General features: G+C 40.8%; 3 protein-coding genes across 7 annotated transcripts; 2 read left to right on the top strand and 1 right to left on the bottom strand.

Annotated features, from left to right (window-relative positions):
- The first annotated feature begins 5 nt into the window (after nucleotides 1-5).
- Nucleotides 6-2,056, top strand: TIMM8B (translocase of inner mitochondrial membrane 8 homolog B). The gene is made up of 2 exons (XM_025893365.2): nucleotides 6-160; nucleotides 1,658-2,056. Exons 1-2 carry the CDS (start codon nucleotides 77-79, stop codon nucleotides 1,823-1,825), a joined length of 252 nt encoding a protein of 83 aa, XP_025749150.2. The 5' UTR covers nucleotides 6-76; the 3' UTR covers nucleotides 1,826-2,056.
- A 209-nt stretch (nucleotides 2,057-2,265) lies between these two features.
- Nucleotides 2,266-12,347, bottom strand: NKAPD1 (NKAP domain containing 1). Of its 4 annotated transcripts, XM_025893361.2 has the most exons (7): nucleotides 12,195-12,270; nucleotides 11,623-11,652; nucleotides 10,922-10,998; nucleotides 9,818-9,918; nucleotides 7,088-7,237; nucleotides 5,295-5,348; nucleotides 2,266-4,629 (listed from the first exon to the last, which is right to left on the bottom strand). In XM_025893361.2, exons 3-7 carry the CDS (start codon nucleotides 10,988-10,990, stop codon nucleotides 4,122-4,124), a joined length of 882 nt encoding a protein of 293 aa, XP_025749146.1. In that variant the 5' UTR covers nucleotides 10,991-10,998; nucleotides 11,623-11,652; nucleotides 12,195-12,270; the 3' UTR covers nucleotides 2,266-4,121. The 4 variants fall into 4 exon arrangements, with proteins under 4 accessions (XP_025749146.1, XP_025749145.1, XP_025749147.1 ...); XM_025893360.2 differs by lacking the exon at nucleotides 11,623-11,652 and having other exon boundaries at nucleotides 12,195-12,347; XM_025893362.2 differs by lacking the exon at nucleotides 11,623-11,652 and having other exon boundaries at nucleotides 2,266-4,626; nucleotides 12,195-12,330.
- An 89-nt stretch (nucleotides 12,348-12,436) lies between these two features.
- On the top strand, nucleotides 12,437-17,903 carry PIH1D2 (PIH1 domain containing 2). 2 transcript variants are annotated; one of them, XM_025893357.2, is made up of 6 exons: nucleotides 12,437-12,574; nucleotides 13,290-13,508; nucleotides 14,107-14,230; nucleotides 14,612-14,857; nucleotides 15,443-15,702; nucleotides 17,547-17,903. In XM_025893357.2, the coding sequence occupies exons 2-6, from the start codon at nucleotides 13,332-13,334 to the stop codon at nucleotides 17,679-17,681; spliced, it is 942 nt and encodes a 313-aa protein (XP_025749142.1). In that variant the 5' UTR covers nucleotides 12,437-12,574; nucleotides 13,290-13,331; the 3' UTR covers nucleotides 17,682-17,903. The 2 variants fall into 2 exon arrangements, with proteins under 2 accessions (XP_025749142.1, XP_025749143.1); XM_025893358.2 differs by having other exon boundaries at nucleotides 12,446-12,574; nucleotides 13,306-13,508.
- The last annotated feature ends 1,556 nt before the right edge of the window (nucleotides 17,904-19,459 follow it).

The following is a 19,459-nucleotide window of genomic DNA, read 5'->3' as shown; positions in this document are numbered from 1 at the left end:
GGAAGTCGGAAGCTGGCGCGCGCCCGCCGCACATGCGCGCACACGCTCGTCGGAAGGCCGGAGCTGTAGGCGGACGATGGCGGAGCTGGGTGAGGCGGACGAAGCGGAGTTGCAGCGCCTGGTGGCGGCCGAACAACAGAAGGCGCAGTTCACTGCACAGGTGCGGGGCCAGGCACCAAGGGGAAGAGACAGGAGGGTGAGGCACGGGTTGAGCTTTCAGACTTTTTACTTTGCCCGTGAGGTGACAGCCGCTAGGAAAACACGAGCAGAGCCCTGCGACATCACCACGGGGGCACTGCCCGGTGCTCGCTCCTGCCGCGCCGGGTCCTTCCCAGAAAAGGCTCCAGCCTCTGGTGACCAGTAGTGCTCAGGCGCCCGCTAGGCACACCCAGCGTGCGGGAAAGAGAAAGTGTAAAGCAGAGAAGAAAGGTTCGGGCGACGCAAGGGCAACGGAACCTGGTTTGGCGGCGAGCTCTCTGGGCTTGGCCTTCGGAAGCTCTGGTTCTGATCCTGCCTCTGCCCCTCGCAGGCCGCGTGCCCCTCCGCAAGACACCCAGCCACGGTGGGCCTCGGTTCCGCAGTCTCCTGCTGCCTCACTGGACTGTAGAGGTCATATGCGCTCATGTGTTTGAAAACGACAAAGCAGTGGAACATTAATGGAGAAAGGGGGGCTCTGAAGGAGTCAGTTTGGACTGTAGGTTAGAACAAGCGTTTTGGAGCCTCTTCGGCATGGTTCGAAACCCGGCGTGGACCCTTACTGGAGGCACCACCAGCAGCGTGGCTAATTGCTTAACCAAACGGAGATGACAGTCATATTTTAGGACCGCAGAGAGTACTGCCTGACGGCTTGGTACCCAGTCTAGGAAGCCCTCAGTAAATGGTTACCCCCCCCTTGTGGGGGGGCGGGCGGTGTTCGCGACGGATTAAATAGCAGAAACACATTTTCTGTACCTGATGTGCATTTTTGTGGAGAGTGGATCCATAACCTTCATTGGATTCACAAATGTGTCCATGACCCCAAAAAGGTTTGGAACTTAGGAACTAGTCTGTAAGGGATAGGTTTGGAATGACAGGAGAGCAGTGGTTTTGGGGGAAATTAATTGGTACCATACCTTCCCAGCTTACACTGGTGCAACTTGGGAATACGTCTAACCCTGCCTGAAAATTTACAGTCTGATTAAGGACTTAACACAATCGGAAAAAATAGACAGCGGCCTTCAAGGAGGTAAAAATTTGAACTGTTTTGAAGAATGGGACAAATCTTTAGGTAGGGCATTCTGGGAATATTAAGTCACATTGAGTATGCTGTGTGTGTACTTCATTGAAGCTGAACAGGTTGGTGGTTAAATAATGGGCTGCCCTGAGTGGCTAACAGAGGAATTGTGCATTAAGCACAGGGGTGACTTGATGGAAAGTTATTTTCAATTACTAAAGAGGAGAAAAACAGAAAGGATAAAGGATTATTGCAATGTAGGAACAAGGATCTGGGCCATACTAACGACAAATTAGGAAGTGAGGAAAGAGGAGAGCCCATGGTTTGTTGACTGAAAGAATGGTTTAGTCAAGTGACAGAAAAGGAGAAAAACAGGAAGGAAATAAAGTTGGCAGTTAGACCTATACGCAGACAGCAATGGTTACTAATTTTCTTTCCTCTTAGGTGCATCACTTCATGGAGCTGTGCTGGGATAAATGTGTGGAGAAGCCAGGGAATCGCCTAGACTCTCGCACTGAAAATTGTCTCTCTAGCTGCGTGGACCGCTTCATTGACACTACTCTTGCCATCACCAGTCGGTTTGCCCAGATTGTACAGAAAGGAGGGCAGTAGGCCATCCCCTGGGAGAATGACAGAAGCAATGCTTCACTTGTTGTGAAGCAGATGGAAGGGCCAGTGGGGGAAAGTTGTCAGCCTGTTGTCAGGTGAACTTGAGGCTGTTACCAAGCCTATTGGTGCTAAGAAGTAACAGATCAAATGTTCAAAAAGTGAAATTTATTTATTTGGAATTCAGAAATTCCATGTTTTATCACAACAGTTATTCAATAAATCTGAATTCTCCAACTCTTTTTCTTTTTTTTCCCTAATCCCATTTTGGGATTTAATATAGAGATCTCTGATTGGCAGGAACATTGGAAGTACGTTCCAAGACCAGTAGTGCAAATGAGAGATCTTAGGTTTTCAAAGGCCATCCTCAGCCATATTTAAGGGGGCTAGAAGAACCATCAAAGACTTAGCCTAAGGTATAGAAGAGAAATTGGGGTTGAGAAAGGTGAAGAACAGAGAACAGCTTTATTGCTTATATATGACCAAGAAAAAGTAAACATGGCAAAAACAAAACAGGCAGGATGTGTATTCTTGAGAAAGAAATAGACCTGCTAGTATGGGAGGAAGGGAAGGTCAAGACTGAAGCAGAACCAACTTCCTGGAGATGCCTGTTCCACTGGCCCATCTTCCTGAGTCTGTGCTAGAATCAGTACTTTTGTAGCACAGAAACAATGCTAAAAAAAAATACGTGCTGAAAACTCCTTCCAACAAAGATTTCACTTATTCCAAGAACAAAACAATTTGTCTTTCGGTTAAGAGGTAGTAATTACAGACTGCTTGCCCCACCTTGGGCCCCTACTAATCCCAAAGGTAAAAATATATGCCATGGAACATTGACAATTGAGTACCAGAGTATTAATATTTCAAGTAAATATTCCCAAAGGTAGCACCTGCTTATAATCAAGGGATAGGGAACCTCTAGCCAACCATGTATTTTATGACTAAACATTTTATTAGACATCTGTTCTGTAAAGAGAACAAATTTAGTAGTTAGAACTGTAAAATATTACCACCTCATGGAATGTTGTTACAGTTATATTCTATTGCTGGTGTCTTACACTGTCATGCTACCATGAAGTATTTCTATATTATACACGGGGAAAGTAAGGCCAGGGAGGTTAACTTACCTTTTCCAGACCTCATAACTAATTAGTGGCAGAACCAAGACCAAAAGTCTTGAGTTTTCAAGCTTTCTACCCAGCCCATGAAGTGGCAACCAGAAAAAACAATATGTCACTTGGTATTCTGTCATAATGAAAAAATTCACTTGTGTTCTGCCAGCCTTTTTTCAGTGATATTTTGGTTTCTTAAGAATTAACAGTAGGGATCACAGTATATAGCAAAGGGAGATAATATGGTCTCTGCTTGGTGCTTTAATCAGAAGGCAAACTGGGAAGAAGTGGGTGAGTCCCTGAGAAGCCTGTTGCATTTTGGAACTGGTTCAACCTAGTTTCAGGGAAAATCTAAATTTCATTAATAGATTTAGAAATGAACAAGGAAGATAATATTTAAATGCCATCAGACAGCATGACTAATTCCTAATTTTATCCCACTTGGTTGAGGACTTAACCAAAACAACTGAAGAAATAACTTCGAACGCAAGTCCATTTAGGCAATATAGAGGACGTAGAAAACCATTTACTAAACCAATTACCATGTTTAGGGGTATTAGTGTAGCCACAGACCCTGTCCAGCAGGGAAATTTGACAGAAAACCCTAGTCTCATAATAACAGCTGTCTATGGATGTTATCATGAAGGAAAAATGTCTTGCTCTTATACTCATTTTCTCATTAAATAAACTGGACCACATCTATGAGGCCAAAATACAGAAAGATCGAAGCACCAAGGCTGAAGACAAAGTTGTGGCACCTGCTATATAAACAGGGCAACACGCTGTTCCAACATTCTACGCAGCACCAGTTCCAACCTACCGCTTGATCCCGGCCCTTGCTTTCCCCAAATCCTACATCCCATTTGGTGTACCCAGGTTGTCACTGGGATTCAGCTTTCTGGGTCCTTTAATTTGTTGCATTTGCACTCTACCCTAAATGTGATTAATTGCAAAAAATAATCTCTTCAAGAAAACTTCATAACAAAATACCAGATTCCCTATTAACAATAAGAGGATCAAGTTTAACAGGCCAAAACAGAAGACAAGAAGTCTGTCAGAACGTAGACAGATGGCACAGGACAGCTCCAACCTCAGGGCCCCTGTGCCGGGCAACGGAATCACTGGCAAAACCCCCAGGTGGAAGAGCTGTAAGTAACCAGTCAGATGGGAAATGGAGAAGGTCTCCTCATTTAGTCATCCTCTGAACTCTCTGCAGACCTTTCATCTGTAGCCACTTTCCAATTTGTGCGTTTGTTCGTCCTCTCCTGTATTTCATTGTTAACTACAGGGACGTGGACTTTTTTATCTGTCTTTTTCCTTTTGGTTTTCTTAGTGTCTCTTTCCTCACCTTCCTCAGAACTGCTGGATGCGGAATCATCTGACTGGGAAGTGTCACTTTCTGCATCCAAGAATAAAGCAGATTTTTTGAGAGACTTTTTCCTGGATTTTTTCTTGCGCTTATGTGACTGTTTCCTTTTCCTGGTACTAGAAGCCCCGGTTTCTTCCGAGAACTCACTTGAGGAATCTGCTGTTATATCTGTGGCTTCTTTTTTGCTTTTCTTCTGTTTTTTGTGTGACTTTTTTTTCTGCTTTTTTTTGTGAGATTTCTTTGACTTCTTGTGTTTGTGAGACTCATGGGTAGATGATTTTACTTGGGGAGATGTTTTTTTCCCATTGGTAATATCTTGCTGATCACTACTAATAAAAAAAGAGAAACTGCTTTACTATAGAAAATAAAAAGTGTATTTATATTTTAGTATTCTGCATTCTAGATAGAAAGTTGGGGTTAGAAGCACCTGAGTGGCTCAGTCGGTTAAGCGTCTGTCTTCAGCTCAGGTCATGATCTCAGGGTCCGGGGATGGAGCCACATATCAGGCTCCCTCCCGCTCAGCGGGAATTCAGCTTCTACCTCTGCCCCTCCCCCTGCTCTTGTGCTCGCTTGCTCTCTCTCTCTCTCTCTCAAATAAATAAATAAAATCTTAAAAAAAGTTGGGGTTAACATTTGAAATTTAGGAGCTTTGACATAGGGTTACTATGTGACTTGATCACTCTCAGAGTTTTGTTTCCTCATTTTGTTTTCTTAAAATGAAGATAAAAATTCTAATCTGCCAAACTGAGTTACTGTATGGAATACTATGTATAAAAACCTAAATGCTATATATATCTGCAGAACATCAATCAGAAAAAGGCAAAATACCAATTATCTCCCAACTAAAATGCCTATTATTTTTCTAGTTACATTTTTAATGGCAAACATTATCTCCTTTGTAAAATTAGGAACCCAATTTATAGTTCAGACTTGGAATTAATCTTACAGTTTCTAGTTTTTTTGGGTTTTTTTTCAGTAAGCCTATTTGCCTTACCTGTCTGTTTCAAATTCTTCAGGGTATAACTCTTTATAACCACTGTGACCCCATCTGTAAGATGACATATTTTATTACATTATTAAAGCAATGCATACATTTTTGAAAATTAAAAAAAATTAGACTTAGTGCATGCAAGACACAGACATGCACATAGAACAAAGAAAATAAAGACATGGTAGAGCCAACCCCACCTTCAAGCTCAGTAACTTAGTTGGCTACATTTTCTGTACTGTATGTTATCATTTCAGACACAAAGGATTCTTTTGTCCATTTGTAAGAGAACTTGCTACTCTTTTTTTTTTTTTTTTTGAGAACTTGCCATTCTTAAGATAAGGAACTCTTCTATTCTGCTCTTTAGCTGTGAAGTACTTCTCCAAAAACAACTTGTAACAGTGCTGTCAGCAATGGAACAATTTTTTTTTTTACATAGCAATTTTATTTTTATTTTTTTTAATATTGTATTTTATTTATTTGAGAGAGAGAGAGTGAGAGAGAGCACAAGATGGGGGAAGGTCAGAGGGAGAAGCAGACTCCCCGCTGAGCAGGGAGCCGGATGCGGGACTCGATCCCTGGACTCCAGGATCATGACCTGAGCCGAAGGCGGTCGCTTAACCAACTGAGCCAAGCAATTTTATTTAACTCCTATAACATGAAATTCACCCTCTTAAAGTGTACAATTCGGTGGCTTTTAGTATATTCAGAGCTGTGCAACCATCATCACTATCTAATTTCAGAACATTTTCATCACCCAAAAAGGAACTCCATCCCTTAGCAGTCACTCTCCATTCCTCCCTCTCCTGTAGCCCATGGCAACCACGAATCTAATTTCTGTCTCTATGGATTTGCCTATTCTGGACATATCATATAAATAGAATCATAATAAGTGGCCCTTTGTGTCTGGCTTTTTTCACCTGTTTCCAAGGCTCATCCATGTTGTAGCACTTATCAGTACTTTATCCCTTTTATCATCAAATAACATTCCATTAGTCCCCCCTTATCTGCAGCTCTGCTTTTTGGAAGCAGATCACCCTCCTCCTGTCATACTGTCAGGGGTCAGGAGTGGCCTAATGCTACAACAAAAAGCCTACGTCATTCCCCTCACTTTGTCTCATCTCGTAGGCATTCCATCATCCCACATTCTCACAAGAGTACAGTACAAATAAAATGAGAGATGACATTCACATATTTATTACAGTATATTGTTATAATTGTTCTATTTTTAGTTATTGTTATGCTCTTACTGTCCCCAATTTAGAAATTAAACTTTATCATAGGTATGTATGTATGTATGTACAGAAAAAAAAAAACAGCATATATAGGGTTCAGTACTATTCACAGATTTAGGCAACCACTGGGGGGGCTTGAAGCGGGGGGCTACTGTACCACATTTTGTTTATCCATTCATCAGTTGATAGACATTTGGGTTTCTACTTTTTGGCCATTATGATAATTATGCTATGAACATTTGTGTGCAAGTTTTTGTAGAGATAATTCATTTTTAAAAGTACACATTCTCGGGTGCCTGGGTGGCTCAGTTGGTTAAGCAACTGCCTTCGGCTCAGGTCTTGATCCCGGAGTCCCGTAATCGAGTCCCATGTCGGGCTCCCTGCTCAGCGGGGAGTCTGCTTCTCCCTCTGACCCTACCCCGTCTTGGGCTCTCTCTCTCTCACTCTCTCAATAAATAAAATCTTAAAAAAATATATAAAAATAAATAAATAAATAAATAAATAATAAAAGTACACATTCTCAGGCCAAATATTTTTAATGGTCACAAGAATTTTGTTACAAACCTGTCTGGCATATTAGCTTCATAATCATATAACTTCTTATTCCAGGATTTAGCCTTAAGAAAATCATCTTCCAGTGCCCCAGAAATTTCATTCTTTGGCCTCCAATAGTCTCTTTGACTTTCTTCATCAAAACCATCACTACGCATCCGGCTATAAGGAAAAACAGAAGAATTTTACATTTAGAAGCAATCTGTGAGGTTCCTTTAACGAATGGCATGCACAAAACCCACTGAACAAGCTAAGAGGAAAACAAAACCACCAATTTAGTGCTAAAAAAAAAAACAGAAACCAATGTAAAAAGACATGATCTGTTCCTCTCCATAAGTCTGTATAGTTGTCCAGTGAAAATCTGACCATTACTACCCATCCTATTGCAGAATACAGACAAAATGACTTATGGACTGTGGCATGCTATAGCTCATGCATTGACTCACAAGTAGGAGGACATGCAAAGAGGGGAGTAGAGCATAATCACAGCTGGGAACATTGCAAACTACCCTAGAAATATATTCCCTTCCCAGAAAACCAGCAACTTGCTACAGTGAGGTCATAGCAATGTAGGAGCAAGGCCTAACCCATGAGTAGGCTGGGGTAGAAAAAAAGTTGAGAACCACAGATATAGCCTGTGCTTACAAGGTCCACTAACAAGTCACTAAACAAGCTAATCAACTATCAAAAATGTTTAAGAGCCTCCTATATGCTAGTCGCCATTCTAGCCACAGGAAGTAAGACAATCAGAATCTCTTTAGGGATTATGGTTTTAAAGATTTATTAGACCATGACAGGTATCAATAATTCACTCTAAAAACATTTTGGGGACACCTGGGTGGCTCAGTCATTAAGCATCTGCCTTTGGCTCAGGTCATGATCCCAGGGTCCTGGGATCGAGCCCCACATCAGGCTCCTTGCTCAGTAGGAAGCCTGCTTCTCCCTCTGCCACTCTCCCTGCTTGTGTTCCCTCTCTCGCTGTCTCTCTCTCTGTGTGTCAAATAAATAAATAAAATCTTTTAAAAAAATTTTTTTGTAAATAATAATAAAATCTTTAAAAATAATAAAAATGAAAACAACATTTTGTTTCTGGAAATGCTGCTTGGAATTGAACAACCAATAGACAAATTATCATCTGCACTAACTTTACTTCTAAATTCTCAAAGGACCATCTTCAGCAAGAAAACAGACCGCAAGGATATTTATTTTTATATTGAGACTCTGCCTTCTTTACCTTGGATACCCTGAATACTTCCTTCTCTGAAGCACCTCAGACATACAGTCAATCGCACTCCAAAGGCTGAGTACTACACAGGCACACTCACTCTCTAATATCTCACTGTTAACTGTTTCCCTGGGTAACTTTAGAAATCGGCATTATATGGGGATGGGGGGATGGGTTAGCTCGGTGATGGGTATTAAGAAGGGCACGTATTGAATGGAGTACTAGGTGTTATACGCAAACAATGAATCATGGAACACTACAGTGGAATCTAAAAATCCAAACTCATAGAAATAGAGAGTATGATGGTGGTTGCCAGGGGGTGGAGATATGTTGGTCAAAGGGTACAAACTTCCAGTTATAAGATGAATAAATTCTGGGGATCTAATGTACAGCAAAGATGATTATAGTTAACACCACCGTAATATATATTTAAAAGTTGCTAAGAGAATAAATCTTAAATGTTATCACCACACACACACCCCCCCCACACACACACAAGGTAATTGTGTCAGGTGATGTGTTAGCTAACCTCATTGTAGTAATTATTCTACAGTATGTATGTATCAAGTCATCATCATATTGTATACCTACATGTTATATGTCAATTATATCTCAATAAAGCTGGACGGAAAAAAGAACAACAACAACAACAAAAAAAAACAGAACAGGGTGCCCGGGTGGCTCAGTTGGTTAAGCGACTGCCTTCGGCTCAGGTCATGATCCTGGAGTCCCAGGATCGAGTCCCACATCGGGCTCGGGAGTCTGCTTCTCCCTCTGACCCTCTTCCCTCTCGTGCTCTCTATCTCTCATTCTCTCTCTCTCAAATAAATAAATAAAATCTTTTAAAAAAAAAAGAACAAAAAAAACCCAAAACTAATGATGTAATGTATGGTGACTAACATAACACAATAAAATAAATTTAAAAAAAAAGAAATCGGCATTATTACTACAGTCATTTTTCATACATACAGCTATACACTAACAGGCATATGAAGCCCAAGAAATGTTCTCAATACTCAGACATTCCTATACCTCCATAAACAAGACAACTAAGCCTGCATAATCCTGCATATTCACACTGAAATTATTAAAAAGGTAATGTGAAAGTTGTGTGACCTGGTGAACACACGAAGTAGACGGGGTAAAGAAAAGGCTGAGGGAGAGTCAAAGACTACTAAAAGGGGACAAGAGTAAATGATAGCTCAGTGACCATAAGATAGCAACAGAAAATCTTAAAAGCCACCAGACAAGGTCAGAATACACAGAATCTTTAACTTTTAAAGTTGTTCAAGGTAGAACTTTTAAAAATTCCCCATTGCAAATAAGTACTAAGAGTTAAGCCATATGCATCATAGCCATTACCTTTATGCTTGGGTCTAGATTCATGAAGGAAGGAAGGCTTAAAGATTCACAGAACTGAACTCATCTATCTTTAGCATACTAAAATGCTTTTAAATGAAAGTTGGTGGTTCTGAACAAGATCTGAGTTATTCTGGGTCTTAGAGCTCCAACTTCACCTTGAACTACTGGGTAACATTTTCCTTTTGGTCCCCCGGTAAGCATCTTCCATCTGTTTCTCCAGTTCTCTTATTTTCCACATATCTGATTCCTCCTGAATCTAGATTTTTTAAAAGAAAAGAAATATAATTACTAAAAACAATATATCACAGAAAAGTAACTGACAATACACTCTGCACCAATTATTGTATTACAGACTGGGTCATAATCAGGAACCTGGGAAACAAATTCAGGATTCTCTAAATAATCTGACCCAGTCAATCTCAAATATGTAGAATTCTGCAGCAACAGGAGAACTTTTTAACCCTGCATAGACTCATTTATCCCCTTTTAATTTTGCAACTATGCTTCAGTGATCAAGTGATGACCCTCTATGTTTAAATTAGTCACCACATCCTTTGGATTCTATCTCCTCAATTCCTCATCTTCATCCCTACTGTCACTGTTTTCATGTGAACTCCTCATCGTCTCTCACTTGGAGCACTGCAATTGCCTAACTGGTGTTTCTACTGTTTCATTCCATCTGGTCTATCATCCCCTACCCAGCTAACAAATCATCTTTCTAAAATACAAATACAATCTTGTCACACCCTGCTTAAAAACATTTGATAGCTTCTTTACTGTTCAGAGGAAAAAGCCTAATCTCCAAGCATCACAATCCAATTCTAATTTACCACTTGAGCCTCATCTTCTGTCACTACCCACCTCCCCACAACATTCCCTACTTTCCAGATGCACACGCTTTCTTGCCACACCCCAAGTGCTTCATGCTCTTCTTTGTTGCCATATGAGTACATGATGTTCTGTCTGGAATGATCTTTTACACCTGGTAAATTTGAACCTGTTCACCAAAAACTAGTTCAAATACAGCAGCTCAAATACCACGCAATCTGTGAAGCCTTTCTTAATTTCCCAAGGCAGATTTCACTGTTCCTTCCGCAGTGCACTGAAGCACCTTGTATATGTCTCTACTATAGTACTTAATCAAATTGATTATAATTATCTATTTTATTCATCTTTGTACCTCCAAACTACCAAAATCATGCATGGCACACTGTATGCCTCCAATAAATGCTGAGGAATAACTACATTGTACCTCTCACCTTATTGTGAGCATCTGTGTGCCGGATGACATTCCTCAGGAGGACCTTCCCCAGTGGAACACGGGACATTCTTCAATCTGAAATGAATCAATAAATAACATTTAATAACAATAATTTCCTTTATTATCTTATATTTTATTACAGTGTTTTAAAGAAGCATGAAGTAAAGGAAAGATCACTGAACAAGAAGTCAGAGGTCCTGAGAGGTAGTTTTCCCTTCACCACTTAGAGGGGAAAATGCCTGACCACAGTAATGTGCAGATGAATGTACAGTGAGATAGTGGACATCCAAGTTCTTTCAAACTGCCCAGAATTAAGTGCCTTCAAGAGCACCATTTTATTTAACCCTCAAAACAACCCCATGTTTTATACGAGGCAAGCATCTTCATTCCTATTTTGTAGATGAAATTCCCTTAAGCATAACTTGCCCCAGGCCAGAGAGCCCAATGTAAACAAGATCCAGATTAGAAATCAACTTTCCAATCTCAAAATTAGTTTGTGATGAAGCAAATACCTAGATCTCACAATGTCAGGGACCACAAATACCAACATTTGACATCAAATGCAGACACGCCCTAAATTTCTCCTTTCAGGGGATTTTTACTTTCTATTTTGTACAGAAGCCTCCAAAAAACAGATGACAAGGATATTCGGTGTGTAGCTAGCAGCGGTTTTGCGCAACCACCCCACCGCTCACTCACCCCTCGATCCTGAGGAAATCAGGCATCTTGCTAGTGTGAGACGAAGAACCACTCCATTACAAGATCTCCTCCGACCCAGGAAGCCAAGGAGTCAGGGCTCAAAGGCAGCTCTGCAGCTTCACCCGAGTCCTTCGTGAAAATGCAGCCTTCCCACCGGTTATTCTGCCCTCACCCGTGGCCCAGGCCACGGCTGCCTTTCCCCCAGCCCACACCGACAGGAAGATCTCTTTCCGGACCGAGGCCGGAGGCTGCGCCGGCGCGGAATCCGGACAGCCGGCTTGACGGGCATGGGGGCATGCCCCGCTCACGCTCCTCTGGGACGGACCCGAGGACTGGGCTTCGCTCTCCCGAAAGGATGGGGACGCTCCGGACGGGTACAACCCTCGAACGGGCCCCAAGAAACACCCAGAGTGCCCGAAGGGGGGGGAGGGGGTTGAGGCTTCCAAGTGGAAGACAGAGAAAATACCCCCGTCTCTGTCACCGGGATCCCTGCCCCCCAGCGGCCACGGAGCTCCCGGTAACCTTCCCTCCAAACGCCCTCCCCGTACAAACACACACAAATACACCCATACCGTGCGCCGCAGCCTCGCGTGGCGGGGATTTGGGGGGAGGAATCGGTCTGGGAGACAAGGGAGCGGGCTTCCCTTTCAGGCCGGAAGTCGTGCTCCGGGGAAACTCTTCCCACCCACAGGAGACCCAGAGACTCCCACGGGGAGGGTTTCCAGCATCCTCTAGAGATCGAAAGGTGCGGAGGGGAGGCGGGCGCCTCCCTGGGAAAGAAGTGGGTCGGCCTCGGCCGAAAAGCAAGCCCGACACCAGAAGCGGGGAGATTCCGGAACTGGATGCTAAAAATCCTTTCTTCCTGGAGCTTTCCGGACCCAGTTAGATGTTGTACCCGGTCCGGTTACCCTAGTAACAGGCGTCGCGGTTTGTCAAGGAACCGAGAGAAGAGGTGGGTTCGCGGACCTCTGGGAAGATTGTCCTTTAGTTAAACTTCCCGTTTAGTTTAACCCTACTGTAGTATTCGGGGAACCCAAACCTCTTTTCCTCCTTCTGTGGCTGCTGTGGGACGCCTGTCCGGTGGGAGAGGAGAGCGAGGGAGGAGACACAGATGAGATATTAGTATTCTCCTGCTGCTTCCGAAGTGTCCTAGCCTCTCCATATGAGCATACTTAATTGTCACAATAACCCTACGAGATAGGTATTATCGTCTTCACTTTGAGAATAGACTGACACATAACTTCCTTGCTCAAGGTACCACACCTAGTACGTGATAAAGCTAAGATTGGGATCTAGGCACTCTGGCTCCAGAATCCTTGCTTTTAACTACTAAGCTGTGAGGAAGTCTCCTGTAGCTCTCTGGCAATTTCAGGACTGGACAGGCACCAGTCAGCCAATACCCAGGTATCGGAACAAGAGATCGGTCACCGGGTAACCGGTAACTGACTGCTCTACCCTCAGTGCTGTTGAGAGTCTAGGCAGAGGTGAGGACTTGTCTGAGGGGGACTAGATAATTAGAGAATAAGGTAAAGAAAAGTGGTGCTGAGCCACAGTCTTCTAGACACAGGGGCTAACTTCACCAGAACAACTCCTGACCTGTTTGTTGTTCCTCCTCCTCCAAAACAAGAAATGAACCATTAGTTACACAGAGCTTTTTCCCCCTGAAGTCCTATCTTTCCACAGACTCAAGAGGCCTGTTTACCTCAATCATGGAGTCTTCCTCAAAGGGTCTGCTCACTCAGGTTACTCAGTTCTGGAACCTCCTAGATGATCTGGCTGAAACTAATCCTGAGAGCTACGAGAAGTTCATTCAACAGCAGCTGAAAGAAGGGAAACAGCTCTGTGCCACCCCAGAGCCACAGCTCTGTCTACAAACCAGGATCCTGGTATGTAGTGTTGGTCCCCAGGGATGGGAGATCTTGAGCGAAAGAATCCTGGAATAATCAGAGAATCACTTACCTTTAGCTATTGCTACTTTAAGAAACCTTGAGGGGAAGCGCCACTCTAAAGGGAGAGTGAAACATAGTATGGAAGATTATGTTGAAGGAGTAAGAATGGGAAATTCACCTATGATATATTTTGGAGATCTCAAAGTCATTTTCTACTAGAATAAAAAAAAAAAGTAATGTAATGATTTAACAGAGACTTGTAGAATTGGAAGTCTTTCAAATGAAGAGAACTTACTTGGCTGGGAGGTAAGGAAGTGGTGAAATAGGGTCATATTCACCCTGAATAGCTGTTTAGATCGGTTCCCTCTCCTTCGTCCCAGTTCTTCTGGGAGCAACAACTGGATCTTGAAAAGTCAGCAGCTTGGGGGAAATGAGGTAACAGTACAATTTTCAAACACAGTTTAAATGCCTGGAATGGCTTACTTGGAGACTAAAATTCTCACTTCAAATTCTGTGGTGAGTTACCTTTAGGATATTATTTTTAAATGAAAAAAAACACTAGATTTTGAGATATGCAAAATTATTTGTTTTTTAGAAACCAAAGGAAAAAGTACTTTTTATTAACCTGTGTCAGTGGAAAAGGATCCCAGCTCCCCAGTCAACCACTCATCCAGTACCTCTAAGTGTTGGCAGACCAGAAGATATGTCTGAGACATCAGGTACATAGAATTAAGGGAGAGAAAGCACATTTTAAAAACTCTGTTGGGAATAAGCATGGACCAGATTTTACTTGGTAAAAGGCATTACAAGTAAAATATTTTATTGGGTTATAATGTAGTTAATAACTAATAAGCATACCTTTATTTATTTATATAAATTGAATGCTATTCAATTTTTCTAATAGTAACCCATATAAAATGCCAAGAAATGCCCTAATTGGAAATTTGTATATTTGGCACCATTGTGATTACCTCTGAAAAATACAGGAATAGAATTTTGCTTTCTAGCTTTATCCAGGATTATGACTTAATATATTATCTGACAGTATCATCAGTGGAACAAGTTGTCCTCATTTCACATCCTCTGAATTACACACACAGATGTTTATACAGTCATCGATGTTGCCTACAATCCTGATGTTCTCCAGGCAGCAGAAAAGGACCAAGTGAAAAAAGATCAGTTAATACGGATGACCATGAAATGCATTGAGGAACAATTCCAGTTCACTCTCTCATACTCTTACAGTATCACTAAATTTAGAATAAAAGGAAGCATTCAAAGGATGAAACAAAATCTGATAGGAATGCAAGCTGACCCCACAGATTTAAGAGAGAAAATGAGAAAGGGTAAGTTAATGACTGTAAATGGAAAATTTAACTGATTTAAAATTGTTTTGCATCCTGTGTACGTTTTGCAAACCAAAAGTCTCGGTTTTAGAAGATGAGAAACTTAAGATAGAAAAATATAAAGATTAGATATTAGAAATATTAACATGTCCTTAAAGATTTTTAAATCCTGCAAATTTTTTAACCAAGTCTTTGGTTTAAGTTTTTTTTTTTAAGATTTTATTTAAAAAAATTTTTTGTTTATTTGAAAGAGAGAGAGAGCATGGGGGGGGGATGGGAGGGGTGCAGAGAGAGAGAGAGAGAATCTCAAGCAGACCCCCCCCCCCAAGCACGGAGCCCAGCTCTGGGCTGGATCTCGCGATCCTAGGGTTATGACCTGAACTGAATTCAAGAGTCAGACGCTTAACCTGACTGAGCCACCCAGGTGCCCCAGGTTGAAGATTCGTTTTAGATTCCCAAACTAAATTAGCTTCAGCTTATCTGCCATTTTGGCTAATGCCACATATGTTACAGTTCATAGCCTGATAGTATTTTATGTTGTTGATTAATTTTGTGATTTCATCTCCCCCCCCTTTTTCCCATAAGAACTAACCCCTGAACAGATAAGTAGGACTGTGAGCAATTCAGATCACTTTCAGCTTTTATTGCCAAAAGGTGAAGTTTCAAGCAAAACAAGGTGTCTGATTGAGGAGATTTCCAGTACAGAGATCCAGGTAGAGATGAAGGAACCAGCCTATGAATTAAAAATTGTGGCTGACCAGAATGAGAAACCTCTGGAAATTGAAATAAAAGTTGAATTACCTGGTATTAATTCAGTATCTCTCTGTGATCTTAGTGTTTCTGAGGTAAGTTGAACAGGTAATACTATAAATTTGTATCAGTCAACATTTACCATATTATGCTGTAGTAACAAACTCCACAATCTCTGTGGTTTATAGCAATTTGCTCAGGTTGTATGTCAGGTAGGCCTGCTCTGTTCCAGGAGTCTTCCATATTTCAAGATACAGGTGAGATATGCCATTCTCATGAAAGAGGGAAAATAGAAATGGCCAAGCCATGCAATAGATCCTAAAACTTTCTCTCAGAGATCATATATATCACTATTACTCACATTCTGTTAGCCAAAGTTAAGGCACCAGGCCAAATCCTACATCAACGGGGCTGGGAAGAATATTCTCACAGGTAGTCACAGGAATTCAAATGGCAAGGATGTATAATCCTTATTATATTATACAAAAGAAGAGCAAAACATTGGCAAAGTCCTATAATCTACCACAGTCCAACTCTCAAGGACACAAATATTTGCTTCTTTCCCCAAGAAAGACATTTCCAATCCCAGTATCAGACTCTAAAATACAGGATTTTGCCATTGTAATCTGCACTTTCCTCTTGAACCACAGACCTATGAACTACAAAGACGAGTAGTCGACTGCCATAGCCACATGCACCGTACAATGTGGGATGGAGAGAGAATAACCATAATTAACAGTCTCAGTTTGGAAAGGGGGTTAAATATGAGGCACACAGCAGCTATTGGCACACAGCAATTCTGAAATCCTGGAAGGCAGATATTGTGAGGGTCCCTTTCCTGGAAGTAGAGGATGTTCTTGGTTAGGTCCCATTACAAGATTCCTTGATTACCTAGCCCCCTAGTTCCATTGTTTTCCATGACTTTCAGCTTCATTCTTTGGGTGATGTTTACCTTTTTCTTACCCACACTGGCCACGTCGGAAAAGAACATTGGAGAATAGGCCATCCTTACCTGCTGAGCAGTTTACTCACCCTGTTACACGCTTTTGGAATGTTGGGGATCCAAAAGTTATTTTAAATGTTTTAGTCTAGACTAGTAGCATTTTACTTCTTTGATTCTAATCAGTGCCACACCCCACGATTCTTTATTAGACATGTCCCTTTTTCAATGGCCTGTCTTTTTTTACTTAATTGCTGTCGTTTGAGCCAAATGTAAGGATTAACTGAGCTCCACCTTAATCCAGTTAGAGTAACAAAGAGTATAATGACTCTTTGTGATTCAATCTTCACTTCTAGGCTTAGTCTTTGTTGCTAAGAAGTAAATTCTCAATTTTATTTTTTACTGGTTTAAAATAAAAATTAGTTCCATTTCTCAGTCCTTAAGTCTTAGAATTTTGGGGCTTTGTATAGTCTTTCAATCCTACTTGCAAACTAGGAAATTCTTTTCTAAGCTCATCTCTTTTTGTTGTAGCTTATTAAATGTAGCCAATAGAAACAATGCGTGTTACCAACATTCTGTTTTCACACTTCTTTACCTAAAGCCACACATTAATGAGGTGCAGTTAGTTGTCTTTCACATTACTCTGCTGGTTTTACTAAGGGCTTTACCACTATAAAACATGGATCACCATTTTTCCTATTGCCAATACGTTTTCCTCGCTGTTTGCTGGTCAGCCAGAAAGTCAATGCCACATAGTCTAGGATGGCAACACCCAATTTATGGCACTGTATCAGTTAACTTTTGACGTATTGAGCAGCAGTAACAAAAAACCTCAGGGAGTTACAGCAGCAACTGCACAGTTCATTGCAAGTCACATGGCAGTAAGATCCTCCTCTTATGGGAAAGGAGTGAATAACTGTGAATAATCCAGTAACATATTTTAACCGGGAAATACTTTCTATTTTCATATTTTAAAATACTTTGGTTTGTTATTCTTAGGATGATTTATTGATTGAGGTCTCGGAGAAGTACAGATTACATCTGAATCTTCCAGAATCTGTGGATACTGAAATGACTACAGCCAGATTTATCAAAGAGAAAGCTACCTTAATCGTCACAATGCCATTGGTATAATAAGAGCATCATCTGCTTTGAGTTTTCAGTGATAAAGGCATGTGAATGATAGGACCTTCATTATGGGTGAAGAGGTAGTGGTTTACCTTAAACACTAGTATTTTCTAAGAGTTCTTTTTGATGGAATGAGATTTTCTCATCAACTTAATGTTTATCTTTTTTTTTAACTTTCTCCTCAAACTTGGCTAGAAGCATAAACCATTAAAAACAGTATTGCCATGATATACTTGTTTTGAAGCTATTTCTAATGGTCTTAAAGTAACAAACTGTCATTTGGGAAAATTCTGTTTCCAAGTAAATTGTGAAAATTCTTGGTTTACCGGTTTAAATTCTGGTTTACTTGGTTGTCTCTAGCAAATTTTTACATCAGGAATAAATCTCAAACTGTAAATTTTCTATTACCAAGAGGAACTGAAGCAGTGAAAGTTTCCTCCAGCTATAAAGTTACAGGGCCAATGTAGTAGTATGCAAACTTATGCTTCTATGAACCTCTGTACTTCTATAAAACAGTTCTGATGGGAGTCCAAGCTACCCGTCAGACCTTATAATATCAAATATAGACTTGTCTGTGGACTGGATACCATGATGCAGTAACACTAACAGGATGTTATTGTACAGAAGATGCAAAATAAATCTAACCCTAAGAAAAAGGATGTGACTTTGGGACAAGTGCCTTTATCCTATGAAAATAATTTTAAGACAGAAGGATATATTGGGGCACCTGGGTGGCTCAGGTCATGATCCTGGAGTCCTGGGATCGAGTCCACATCGGGCTCCCTCTGAACCTCCACCCTCTCATGCTCTCTCTTCCTCTCATTCTCTTTCCCAAATACATAAATAAAATCTTAAAAAAAAAAAAAAAGACAGAAGGATATATTAATCAACTTCATCTGTCAGATGGTTGTTCAATACAGAGGTATTAACTTTGATGTTTAAGCATCCTTAAATCATCTTTCCTAGATACAGTACAGCTTCATTATGTTTCTAGTTCAACGTAATGTTTTTAAAGTCCTTATTAATTTTAAAGCTTTTTAACTTACTTTAGAAACTAATATAGTATATAGAACAGAAGCAATTGGTATGTGATACTTAAAAACATAATTTTAAGCCTGGTCTGGATTTGAATTCTCCCAGCAATAGGATAATTTACCATCTGAAGATTTTCCAGAACTGTATAATGTCCTAAAGTTAACACCCCTATTATAGTCTCATCCCTCAAAAAAACTTGGAATGCTTTCACCTTACCTTCTTTTCTACAAAATCACCATCAATACTTGACCTACAAACTCTCATACCTAACCACATAGAACTGGTGGAATCTCTGCTCTGGCACTCTTGGCACTTGGGTGTTACTTTTGTCAGCAGCTATGTTTGTGTACTCATTAATAAAATGCATATCAAAATCTAGCATTTTTAAAATTTTAAATTTACATCCTTGTTATTTTCCAAAATATTTTACTTATTTCAATGGATTTTTATATTCATAGAAATTTCCCCTCCTCCTCCCTCTCCCCCAAAATACCAAACTTTGCCCAGGAAGAACATTAATAACTGTGGAGTAGTTTAATCTGAATCTTACCAAAATTTCTTTCCTTGAAACTGGAAAGTGAGATGGATATTAATTATCTTTGAGACTAGATTTTTCTATAAGCTTGGTTTATTTTTTTTAAGATTTGAGAGAGTGTCTGTGTGAGCAGGGGGAGAGGCAGGGGGAGACGGAGAAGCAGGGACCCCCAGTGCAGGGCTCAATCTCACCACTTGGAGATCATGACCTGAGC

The sequence above is a fragment of the Callorhinus ursinus genome, unplaced genomic scaffold (assembly GCF_003265705.2).
Source record: "Callorhinus ursinus isolate GAN/ISIS: 27379988/994484 unplaced genomic scaffold, GSC_fseal_2.0 scaffold19, whole genome shotgun sequence".
NCBI lineage: Eukaryota > Metazoa > Chordata > Mammalia > Carnivora > Otariidae > Callorhinus > Callorhinus ursinus.
Note: the sequence above shows the minus strand (reverse complement) of the source record. Positions and strands in the feature narration are given on the sequence as shown.